Source organism: Acanthisitta chloris, unplaced genomic scaffold, assembly GCF_000695815.1.
Source record: "Acanthisitta chloris isolate BGI_N310 unplaced genomic scaffold, ASM69581v1 scaffold9632, whole genome shotgun sequence".
NCBI lineage: Eukaryota > Metazoa > Chordata > Aves > Passeriformes > Acanthisittidae > Acanthisitta > Acanthisitta chloris.
In genome coordinates this window covers 6436-19197 of record NW_008662159.1, presented here as the reverse complement: position 1 = coordinate 19197, position 12762 = coordinate 6436, and the positions used below count along the sequence as shown (strand labels likewise).

General features: G+C 37.5%; 1 protein-coding gene across 1 annotated transcript in view; it reads left to right on the top strand.

The window, feature by feature from the left end:
- Nucleotides 1–8928, top strand: part of LOC103798247 (chromosome unknown open reading frame, human C9orf84) — a gene marked incomplete at its 5' end in the record, with an annotated part of 34323 nt that extends 25395 nt beyond the window's left edge. Inside the window, 8 exons of the mRNA XM_009070498.1 lie at nucleotides 769–880; nucleotides 1758–1879; nucleotides 2246–2339; nucleotides 3312–3443; nucleotides 4764–4913; nucleotides 5789–5942; nucleotides 6152–6709; nucleotides 8828–8928. Of these exons, the coding sequence (XP_009068746.1) occupies nucleotides 769–880; nucleotides 1758–1879; nucleotides 2246–2339; nucleotides 3312–3443; nucleotides 4764–4913; nucleotides 5789–5942; nucleotides 6152–6709; nucleotides 8828–8928 (1423 nt within the window). The remainder of the gene's footprint in view (nucleotides 1–768; nucleotides 881–1757; nucleotides 1880–2245; nucleotides 2340–3311; nucleotides 3444–4763; nucleotides 4914–5788; nucleotides 5943–6151; nucleotides 6710–8827) is intronic.
- Nucleotides 8929–12762: the final 3834 nt, after the last annotated feature.

The window sequence follows — 12762 nt, the reverse complement described above, 5'->3', positions numbered from 1 at the left end:
TTTGACATTTAAGATTTGAACATATAATATGACACTGAGACACTTTCAAACTCTGACCTGTTCAAATTCTCTGTTCAGCCTGGCTGTATGCTAAATAACCAGGAGTGCTTTTCTGGTACTTTCTCACTAGCTCCTTTTAGCATTGATGAAGTAGGTGACAAAGAGCTATACAGTTTCCGAAAGGCTTATGGTTTACTTTTTGTTTAACGTCTGAATACACTGTTCATAGGAGTCTCTAGAGGACTTACTGCTGGCAGATTCAGGTTTAGGTCTCTTGTGTTTCCTAGTGAAACACAGCAGGAGGCTCTGCTGCTGGCAGTTCTGTCACTCAGAAAAATTCAGGAACACACCAATGACAGTCAGGGAGTTTTCACTAAGTTGGTTTTCCCCGTGCTGCACCATCATGAAAGGTGGAAAAGAAACACGGAATGCAGTTAGTCAAAAAGAGTTTCTAAGCGTATTTTCTTAATTTATCTATCTTAGTTCCTGTATTAGATCCCTTTTTTTTTATTTTTGTATACTCAAAGGCTGTATATCGGGCCATTTTCAGCGTGGTTAACAACATAATTAATCTATTAATATTTCATTAAGTCACTGCTACATTGATGTGTCTTAAAGTGAATTTGAACATTTGAGAAAGATCAAGGTATGAAAAGACAGTGTGTAAGCTAAAAAGATCTATTAAGAGGTATAAGTTATTAATTTCCTTTAAGAAAATAATATTATTTTACTTAACTGAGATTTCATAAAATGATTTTTCTTCTTCAGGTACAGCATTTCCTTTGTTGAAAGAAGCAGTAGTTACTCCTTAAGGCTCTTTGGAAGTGTAGATCACTATGTTGTGTTGACCATAGATGAAAGTACGGCTATATTTTTGCAGGTACAAAATGAAACTGCTGTATCCAAACTCTGTTGTGTGTCCATTAAGTCCAAAATTCTGTCTGTGCCAGTTTGACTAGTTTAAAATGTCCTCTGGTTCCTCACATATGTGTAACATTTGACCTGTGATTTGACTGTATTAAATGAAGTTAAAGGATGCATACTGGAAAACAGGGTTGTAGAAAGGAATATTGTAATGACCAATTAAATGCATCTGTGCCTATATTCTCTTACCAGTGTGCATGTTAATTCCTGCCATTTCAGATTGTTTTCTGAATTAGTCTAGAGAATAATTTGTCCTACTTTAAAAAAAAAAACCAAAAAACAAACCAGTTTAAACAATAGCATAGTACTTAAATTCTGGCATGCATCAAGGCAGATTATTGTACAGGTAGAACAACTGCTTCTGAAAGATAATAATTAATATAATAATTAGTATTACAAGCACAACACAGACATTCCTACATGCTACTGTAATTAGCAATGTACTTTATATAGTCAGTGTAGGTGTAATAGGATTTGTATAGGTTAAGTAAGTACCTCAGAGGTTTATAACAGTGTTTTGCATTATTAAGGTTCACAGAAATCTGAAGAACATACTAAAAATTAGTGGCAGTGTTTCCTTTTTAGAGGAAGGAAAAAGAGGCATGAAGCAGTGAATCAGCTTTTTAAAGGTCAAGGACAGTAAAAGTTGGGACTAGAAGCTGGTTCTCCCAATATCCATATGTGTCCTTGGACAGTCCTTAGTACTTACTTCATGTAGCTGTATTTATGTTTGAAATAGCTTCTGCATAATATAGCAATGCACAGTGAAAGCTTGGGACAGCCATGGTAATGTGTTTATTGAGCTCTTACTTTTTACTTACATTTTATGGTAGGCTATAGAAGAACTGAATTACGAGAATTCCTGTGACATTGTAATTTCGAGGCTGGTGGCATTATCACTCCAATATATGTGCTGTTGGGTTGTTCTCTATTCCAGAGAAAGACTGAGTTTAGAGTAAGTTATGAAATCCTTTTGTTCTCTTGATATTTTAAAAACAAACATCACTAAAGGAAGCTGCTCATTAGAACAAGTTGATACTCCTTGTTCTTTGAACTTCTCTGTAGGAATACATTTCCCTTAGCACAAGATGGATATTGCATGCTCCTATTTCTGGTGTGCTTTGGACTTTTTGCTTAGTTACAGTGGTGTTGTGCTCCTACTGAAAAACTCAGTGAAATGATAAAAGTAACAGAGACCACTGGAGACCTCCAAAAAGTTAGCAAAGATGTTTGTTATTTGCTTGGATATTTTTAGTCTTACACAAGAGATAAAGAAATCATTGTAAACTTGTACTAATGGTCCAGTGAAACTATTTTACAGGTATAGTCTCAAGGGAGATACCGTGCTTAACCTTGTCTTAATTTATGCCACTCTGATTGAACTTACACAGAAGTCAGAAGACTTTGAAGTGAAGGTAAATCTCTTTGGTTTTAATCTTCACTGTATGATATTTCTAAAGAGCTCAATCACATATGCATTCTACATCAAAGCCAGAAAATAGCTCAAAATTACTGAAATAAGAGAGAGGATGTTAATTCAGTGCTGCTAAAGTCAGCAAAAAGATTGTGTTGACTGCAGTACAAATAAAATCAGATTCAAATTGCAGTTGAAGTGTTTTTAAGATTAGCACTCAAAAATGAGATTATAGCTTTAATAAATTATTATAGCATATATTAATTCTGCTTATGTCTTAAATTTCAGATCAATATTATGTTACTGATGTAGTAGAAAAAAGCAAGTATAATTTTCCTTGTTGTCAGCTAAATTGCGTTCTTTATGTGACAAGATAAATTAACTTTTTAAGACAGAAAATGCAGTATCTAGACTAGTCAGCTTTGAAACATGGGATAGAAGTTTCATTTAGCTTACCAAGTTGATCTCTGTAAATTGCTTTTTTGATTGAAATAATATCTCTTTAGGCAATTTTTCACTTATTTGCATATTAAAATTTGTATAAAATTTACCTTGTTAAATGAAATTAAAGAGAGGACAAAGTTTTTCATTTCATGTACTCAGCAATGTAGTTTGTGTGGAAATTATACCTTCAAAATGTTATTCATCTTCTTAAACTATATTAGGCATCTCAGAATTGCATGTTTTATTAGGAACTCATATTATACCCATAAATATGATCATATGTGAAAGACCTACAGGATAAATTCATTTCACCCACATAGGATTTGCATAAATAAGAAGTGCAATTTGCCACCAGGCTAGTGGTCAGAGGCTGGAGCTCCTCCACATGATAAGCATGGATCAGGTTCAATTACTCCACATTGCCAGTTGTGGTGTTAAGGGTCACCTTCAGCTTTAACCTCAACATCTGTAGCAAATTTAGAAAGTCCTTAGTATAAGTTTTAACCAAAATATTATGTGTCGCTTTTAGGTAGTTCTTGTGCCAGGGATTGAAGAAACAGCACTGGTAATTCGTCAGATTGCTGACAACATTTTGATGGAATCCAGTATCTGTCCTCATGAATGGCTGGACAAATCCTGGCTTTCTGTCTTGCCATCTGAGGTTTGCTTATCTTCCCATGAATTTACAGTTTTCTTATTGTTTCTCACACTCATAAAGTTCTAGGGTTTTTCTGTTGTTGTTGCTATTGTTCTCTGAAAATGTATTATTAAAATAAGCAGTATATATATATTTATATGTACACACATGTTTATTTTTAATATGTATGCATATGTATATATGCATAGATGTGTATGTATAATGTTTCCATGCCAGCACAATTAAATGGAACTCAGAATTTCCGCATGCTTTCACAGTTAACCTGTGGAGAAGTTTATCGTCCACACCTGCCTGTCAGTGTGTACAGTTCTGCAGTTCTAGGCACTGAGATTAAAAAAACATCCAAATTGTGAAAGAGAAGCATACAATGGCTCACTTGGGCAGGAAGCCAAATTCATCAGTGCTGATCCACAACTGAAGCCAATGGCATTGCTTACCAACTTGCTTTAATATCAGATAGTAGCAATTTGTTTAACTTCTCATGCAGTAGTTGGTATTGGATATTTACAATAAATGCTAGAACAGGTTCATCAATCACAGTCAAATACATGATGTTCTTTAACTTGTAATGTTTTCAAGTTAAACATATGGATTTGTTCATTTTATGTGAAAGCTTTGAACTCTTGTAAAGCTGAGATAGTTTCTGGTTTTTGCAAAATTCAGAAACATTATGGAGCAGGTATTGGCATGGCCTTTCAACTGTGGGATACTGGATTATAGGTTTTCCAATTTAGAGGTTAAGGATACTGTTAAAAAATTGAGAGGAGTAATTTTATTTTGTCTCTGTTAAAGATACTTGATCCTTACCTCTGTTAAGCACAAAGCTTTATGAAAGTAAGGAACTGGAAGTCGATATTCATAACATGCTACAGCTCTCAACTTGCCCTGTGTGTGACATTCACCCCAGCATTTGGCACCTGTTCCTCACTGCTTACAAATGTAACTTTTGTAAAACAAAAGCAGTTTTGTCAATTTACCTTGGTTTAGGTAATTCACTTTAAAATGGAGAATTAATGGTAAACCTGGTAATGCATTTTCAAATCAAGTTTGCATGATTCACGAGCTTCGTCCTTTAGAAAATAAACATCTTTATACTGTGCTTGCTTTTTGTCAAACTGTTGTGCCCGACTCACTCTTCTTAAAAAATGATACTCTGTTACATCTGGGGTAAAAAAACCCTGAGACCATGAACGCACAGTTTGAGAGCTCTGTTTCTGTGGTATATTGTATGACCTATTCATAAGGATGTGATTCTGTAGAAACAGAAAAAAAGGAGGAGAAATTTATCAGATGTCAATGTAACCAATTAATATCCATTTCCAGACAGAGAAACAGCTGCTTACTTTTCCATGTATCAACCCTCTGGTTGCTCAGCTTATGTTAAAGAAGGGATCTTCGCTGAACAGGTTGTTTCTTGCAAGCTTTGATCAACTTCAGGAACTTCTGCCAAAGGTTCCAAAAAAAGTTTTAAAGGTTGGCCAAAATTATTTTATGTGTTAGATCAATATTTTTGTACTGTTGTAATATGTGACTGGTTGGGATTTTTTAAGCTGATACTAAAAGTGCATTTGCTAGTATCACTTAAAAATGAGTTATATGCTTTAGCATGTCATTTGTATCTCAGACGTTGAGCCTGCTGATTCTATGCTGATTTTGTCAAGTCACCACTTATGAATTCGTAGTACTAAGCATTTGACAGAGCCCTAGAGGTTAAGATGAAGAACTGTGTCCTCCTGCTGTTTCGGTTGGGCTAAGTCTGGGAAAATTATGGACTGATGATAGTCAGCTAATTAGAGTTTAAAAATGCACAGCTTTCATCCTGCAAGAAAATGGTGGGGGACACCATTCATTTAAGATGAAGCATTCAGTTAAGGTGAAGGAGCAAGTGAACAGAGATTTGGGCACAGAATATCAAATTGTGCATACTACTGTAGTAGGTGTATATAGTTAATAGTAACTATTGTGTAAAGCCATGTTTATTGACTGAAAAAAACCCAAAACAACAGAAAAATATCTCATCAGTTAAATTACTCTATTGTGCTTGATCTGTGCCAATCCATTACAGACACTGCTTCCTACAGTCCTGGACTAATGAAAAAATATAAACTACATTAAGGTATTGATTTTCCTGTGTTTCAAGTGAGAGACTATTACTTACTCTGTTTACAGATTTAAGACAGGTGGCAGATTGTCTACTGTACATGCCTCTCCTGTATTGGCAATTCTTTTTTCTTGGTTCCAGTAAACAAAAACTTACACATCTTAGGATCCTAACAACTGGTTTAATTTTTCGTATTTGACAGTGTAGTCATGTACTATAAACATTCCTCTTTTCTTTATTGTTTCAGTGTTTTAGTGACGTATCTTCATACAGCCTAAATGCTGCTGCTCCACTGGAAAACACAGGGAAAGGTGCATCACACCTAGAAAAACAGAGTACCTTCAGTACATTCTATGCTGATCAGACTTTAGAGCTGCTTGATAAGGCACAAAAAAGTGCAGGTAGTATCTTGAATTACTAGGGAAATGTGTTGTCTCATTTGAAACCAATCTGAGTGCTTTAGAATCTTTATCTTCTAATCATGTTAGTTATTCTGGGGAGACAGACTGTAATCAAAATGCTCCATGGCATCTGGGTTTTCTGTAAAGTGTAGACAAATAAGCTGATTTTTCAGTCTCCAAATAAAATGGTTCAAATTTTTCTCCACCAGGAACATCTGATGTGAAATCTGAGGCCTTAATTCCTCCACTGAATCAGCATAAGGGATTGTTTAAGTCTGATCTTCAAAGCTGTATGCAAAAGAAGGTATGTTCTTCAGAAGTATTTAAAAAGAAGAAGCAGAATTTCTTTGCCATATCACAGAACTACCAAGATTTTGCTCATCTAGATGTTACGAATTCCCTTCATGTTCAAAGACAACGTTTGAGGACGCATGACACTTCCGACCGTTCCTCCAAAGACTCTGAAAAACAGGATTTCTTGGCAACTTTCAGTGACTTTGCACCTCAGGAGGGCTCCAAGAGTATTCTAGAAGAATTTAGAGACACTGCATTTAGAAGCCCAGAAATTCAGATTGACCAGACCCCATGGAATGACTCATCATCCACAGGCCTGAGGAATTCATTTGCACCTGGTGCTTTTCTCTCTGATTTATTTGTTGACACGGATGAGCTTCAAAACCTGAATTTCAACCAAACAGATAGAGAATCTAAAGGAATGAGAAAAGAAATGCCTCCATTCTTATGGACAAACAAAAGAAATAAAACAGGTATGTCCAAAGCAAGCAGACTTTGCTGAAAATTGCTCTTTGTAACTCAACTGGAAAGTTGTAAGGAGCATCTATAAGACTAGATTTTGTATTTTCTTCAAATAGTTCTTAAATCCAATCCAGCCCAACAGCTGCATGTTTCCTTTGCTAAAACCTACTTGCCTGTATATTTCTTATGTGATATAAGGTTCCTTAACAGGTTCTGTTTTGAGCATGAAGAATATTAAAAAAAAACAAACAAACAAACTAGAATTGTGCTACTGACGTTATTTTTCCTTGGTAAAATATTGAAAAGCATAGTTCTCCAGTGCTGTAAGAGTCAGCCGTTTCTCTCTTTGACAGGGCCTGAAATATGCGTAATAAACATGCCGGAATTATCTTTAAAGATTATTTTGTAAACATAGATTTGGACACAAGAGTGAAAAAAAGACTGTGAAGTATTTTCTCTATAGGACAAAAAGTAGATTCAGCAAGTTCAGAGAGTGAAATTTAGATACTACTAATGGCTGTGTTTTGCTGTTGGCATTAACGAGGCAAAAATGGCACTCTTATTTTCTAAAGCTTGTTTCCTACAGTTCCCTTATTCCTGAAATAGTTTTTTAGCTAATGTCTCTAGGGCTAAACTCTCCACTTGAAATCATCCCAAAGCACATTTCTTCAAATAGATGGTGTAGTGTGCACTTCAAAACTTTGTTTACCCTGAAAGTGTGTACAGTCCTTATACAAAATATTCAATCTTCTCTTTTTCTGTATTTTCCATACCCCTGGTTTACTCTCTTAACTACAGTTAGCTTGGAACTTTTTTTCAATGAGTCATAATATGTGTCCATGGAACCTTGCAAGTAAGAAAGCATCACTAGTCCCTGTCAGACTATGTACTGCTGTATCATTTACTGTGGTATTTCTTAAAATACTTTTGCTTCCCTGTAGGTGAGGTGCCACATTCTTTTAATGATCCAATAAGGTGTCTAACTCCTAGTACAGATGACTTAGATCATGGTTTCTCTGCTTCTGCCTGTTATTAAATCTCTTGGTGGTATTACAAGGTCAGCACAGCATTAAAATGCTTTCACTAATTAGACCAGATTCATTCATCAAACCATAAGTAACTAATCTAAATCACTATGTTTCATGGGTTGCTTAAGGTAATTATGGAAGTAGAGAGAGGAAAAGTTAATTGGATGTGGTGAATTTCTTTTAATTTTCAGCCTGTGTAAATGTAAATGTTCATACAGAAACAGACCTATTCCCCTTATGTTGGGATTAAAATTGAGACCTGTAATATTGCTGAGCAGTTAACAAGTATTTCAGTACCCTGCAACTGGCATTGATAGAATAAAATCCTAAACACACTAGTTTCAGGGCAGATTCTTCTGGTACCACATTTTACAGTATTCTGAAAATACTGTGATCCCCAACTGATAAGGTTTCTATAATATTCTTGCCCTGTAAGGCAAAGGTATACTTGACTCTGAATCAAATTTAAAAAAAAAAAAAAAGTCATTTTTGGTTTAGATTTTGGAGGGACCCACCCCAAAATAGCTAACCTTACCATAATACAGTGAAAGCCTCTGAAATCCCAAATTTAAGAAAAATAAACATAGAACCCCAATTTTAAGAAATACATACAGAGTAGAGTTAAAAAGACACATTTGGAACCCCCAGGGATTTCTTCAGACTTCAGACCAAGCTTCATTAAACCACAGACAATTAATGACACCATGCCAAGCCAGTTTTTCCACTGGAACAGATTAAATCCTTAGGTCAGTGTTAAAAGTTTTCTGATGATACTTTTTGTAAAGTCTAAACAGAACTTTGTTACAGTAACTTGCTTTGAATAAGCAACTTCTCAAATTTAAATCTCTTCTGAAACATGGTGGTTAAGTATAGTGTAGTTTGATGTACTTATTTTGTCTAAGGTCCTGTATTATTATACAGGGCAACATGCATGAAACTGGTCAGCAGCAGTTAGTGTTAATCTGAACACGCTTTATTTTATGGCAGTCGATTCTTTTCATACAGAATGCAGTGGTTAAAGCTGAACAGAAAGACACAGTTAACCTGCATACATGTTGTATTTGTAGTTTATCACAGGGGTTTTTTCCACTTCTTTTCCAGATTCAGGATTTCCAGAACTACCAGACTTCAAAAAAAGGAGACTGACATACGAAAGAGTCCCTGGAAGAAGTGATGGACAAACACGTCTTAAATTCTTTTGAATGGGATGAGGATTTGCATATTACACATACTTTGTTAAATTCTTGAACTCTTTGAGAAGAAATAGATTAACCTTTGTTGTTGTCAATTTTGAGAAAGAAATTCGGGTTTGGGAATGTTACTAATTTGGGATTCTTTTGTATTTTTTAACTGTTACTAGACAAACTAGTTCCCTGAAGCTGGAGAATTTCTGCTTCTCTGTTTGTTCTCATAGTTAATATAAAGGTACTTTATCATCCTTTATATAAGAAATAAAATACGAATGGAGAAAAAAAGACACTGAAGCTCATGGCATTTTTAAGGCACCGATGTTTGCTCCCTGAGCATGCAGCTTTTCAAACTTAAAGATGGGCTAGATCTGACAGAATCTCAAGGCTGCTCATAATGTCTTAAGAGGTTTCTTGCACTTACAGCTGTGATCCTTTGTAGTTGTCCCCTGGGCTCAGTTCCACTTATTTCCTTCTGACTGCTCCTTTAGGAACCATGTGATGAGTTCCTGAACTGCTTTTTATCCTAATTGAGCTACAAAAAAAACCTATTTGTTTTCCAGACAACATGCCAAGGAATTTGTGTTGAAATTCAGCGTTCTCATAGATTTGATTCAGAGAGTTAAGCTGTGACTCCCACTGTCTGCATAACCTGGTAGAGGCCATTTGTTGGCATCCACATTTTTCAGCCTGCTGTAGTGCATTGACCAGTCAGGAAGTGGGAGTCGTCTGGGAGGCAGTTCCAGATGTTGTAGGCTACACCTGGAAGGGGTAAGAGATTTAAAAAAAAAATAGCTATCTCAGTTGTAATCTACAAGAAGAGGACTCAAACCCTCACCTTCTACCAAAAGCTTTGGCAACGAAACTGGAAATACGTGTGGGAGCAATGGTAGACAGTAACTCCATTCTGCTGCTGGAAGCACACAAGGTTTGCACAGGCCTGTCTCCCAGCTCCAGAATGTCTCTCTGTTCAGTGGCCTTCAGCTGAGATGGTTCAGTTTTCAAACGTGCAAATCTTTTTAAGTTTGATGCAATAACAGGAAGGGAGAAAAAAGATATAAAAAAAAAAAAAGAAAAAACCACCAATTTTATTGTTTATGCTCGCAGTTAAATATTTATGTGACACTGAGCCTTCATTAACCACATATTCACTATTTGGATAACTAAATCCAGCACTTAGGGGAGAAAGATTTGGTCTCTCAGAGAAAATGGTCTGCTGAATTTAACATGAATTCTTAAAAGCTATGTCAACAGCACTAATCACAATTTTAGTTCACAGTAATATCCCCAAATTATTTGCACCAAAATTGTTTGCAAGATTAGAGAAAATACCTTTCACAAATGGTAACATAAAAAGATTTCTAGTAGAATTGCAAACAAGCCAGTGTTTCCCTATTTTACCCAGAACACAGAAAGACTTATATAAAAATTGCAGTTTGCTTACTATTTCTGGCCCATTTTTGTGGTCACCTGACCTAACCATTTTCCATCTTTTGCATCATGGGTTTGACTCTGTTTTTCAGAACTACCTCCAAAATTGCCAGGCCCAGGAATCTGTTCTTTTAAAGTGCAGCTCTGCAAAGCCTCAGTCAGAGATGACCACAGCTGGAGAAAATTACAGCTGCCACTGCCAAGCTGTGTATTTGTCTTCATCTGCTACAGGCAAAGGCTGACACCAGAACCTTCACAGGAACAGTTGTGAAAGACTATCTTAGATAATCTCTAGATCACTGTGAAAACAAAGGCATGTTGTCTGCATTAAATAGGAAAATTCAAGTGCTGCTTGCATTAAGTTTCCATAAGGTAGGAAAAATGTCAGTGTACAGCTAGGTTACTGGCAACACAGGTGGAAAATAAGGAAAAGGGCTTGCAATTACCAATTATTTTTTACTGTGTTTGTTTATGACAGATCTCAGGCTCTCACAGACATGTACACATTGATAAATCATCTATAACTAAGAATTTGAAAGCAAATAATTCTTAGACAAAAAGATGTGATACAAAAAGTGATCACCAGTCCTCCCTCACTTGGTAGGGACACTCAATTCTTGGAACAAGTCATTTTAGTGGCCAGGCAGGTGGTAGCTGCAGGTTGAGAAGAGCCTTGCTGTTAGAATGGGAGAGGTGATGGTGAGAAAAAGGGTTCTTGTGGCTCATGTGCATGTGTGCACTCACTTAATTTGCTTTACTGAGGGCATCCTGTGGGACCTGTTGCTGTCAGATGGTATGAAGACCTCTGTGCAGCAGGTAGTCCTCTTGGATGGTCTTTGGTAAAGGAAGCTAAGATGCTGTCCACAGTTGTCCACCCCTCTGCAGATTACACCTGTTAAAGCAGGGGCAGCAAAAATGTCTAAACCACCACAGCATTCAGTTCAGCAAAGTAGTGCAAACCAAGGTATACGTACAGCTGTACACATGTCATTGTCCTGCTGAGTTGCCTGGGTAGGTAAGAGACAACCTGTTCTCCTGCCTACAGAAGCAGACAGCTGCCCAGGCTCATTTGTCAGGTTCCTTGGTTAAGTAAAGAATAGGGGACCTGCAAAAGCTGAGCTGCCAAGATCCTGCTGCTTCATTTACCCAAGGCAAAATAACCAGCAGAGGCACATTTCACCAAACTAACTCTCAGCAAGAACCCAGGAACCTCAATGCCAACCAACCCTGTTCTGGAGCTCAGTGTGACACTCGACTTTTGTCACTGAACATGCCCTGGGAGGGCAGAGGTAGCATTGCTGTCATCCCTATCCCTGCTGCACGCTGCCCTGACAGCAAAGGGGTGCAGCAACTGCCTCCTCTAAAGAAACTGGAACCCATGTCTTCCTCCCACAAGACTGAAGAATAATCACCAGGCTCAGAGTGACAGCAGGGTGGAGCGCTCCCAGTCCCTCTCACAACTGCTGCACAGCTCTTTCTATCCACTGCTGGTGCAAGATGATGCATCCAGGACCCCGTGCTGCTGTGAGGTGCTCCAGCTGAAAGAGACCACACAGTGCTGGGCAGGGCTGCCAGAGAGACAGCGGCTCAGCAGGAGCAGCTCTCTGCTGCACACTGTGATTTGGCCACTCCTCTTCCAGCTCAGCAGCCTCTCCAGATCCCAGCCTCCAAGTAAGCACACCAAGTCAGAAAGTGTATATACAGGGCAGACTGGGGAGAGAAAGAGATGTAGGGACGAGGGGAGGTTGTATTGCAGGGGATAAAAGAAATATGAAGGGCTTGCTTGGGAGAGAGTCGCCAGCAGCCAGATTCTGCCTGTCCAAAGGCAGACACTCATCATTATCTTTGACTTTAGCATTTTGACCTCAAACCAAACCTCTGACTGCCTCTGTGCAAGTAAGAATTACTCTGCTCTCTCTAGACCTCCACACTGTGTACCCGTGTTGAGTACTTGAAGAAAAACTGCCATATTTAAATACCCTGCAATGAAAGGAAGCCAGAGTGAATAGAAGCTCTTAAGGAAGGGCATTTTCTTCTGTATTCAGAGGCACAATACATACTGGCAGTATGACAGCTCTCATATCAGTGTCTTTCTGCAGGACAGAGGACGAAAATCTTCCGACAAACACTGAACTGCCTGGAGGACACCCATTGCCCCATTACAATTAACATTCATGAGCATTAAGTACTCAGACTCCAAAGTTCTTCCTTATAGTTTCAAAGTGTCTAAGTGAGCCTCATAACATTCTTACTATTTACCACAAAAATGGTAAATAGCTATAAATTAAACTTTTCTACTAGTAAGACAGTTTCTAAAAATCCAACACAAACTTTCTCTTCTTGTGCTGGTTTGAACTGAAGTAGAGTTAACGTTCTTCACAGAGGCTAGTATGGGGCTATGTTTGGGGTTTGTGCAGA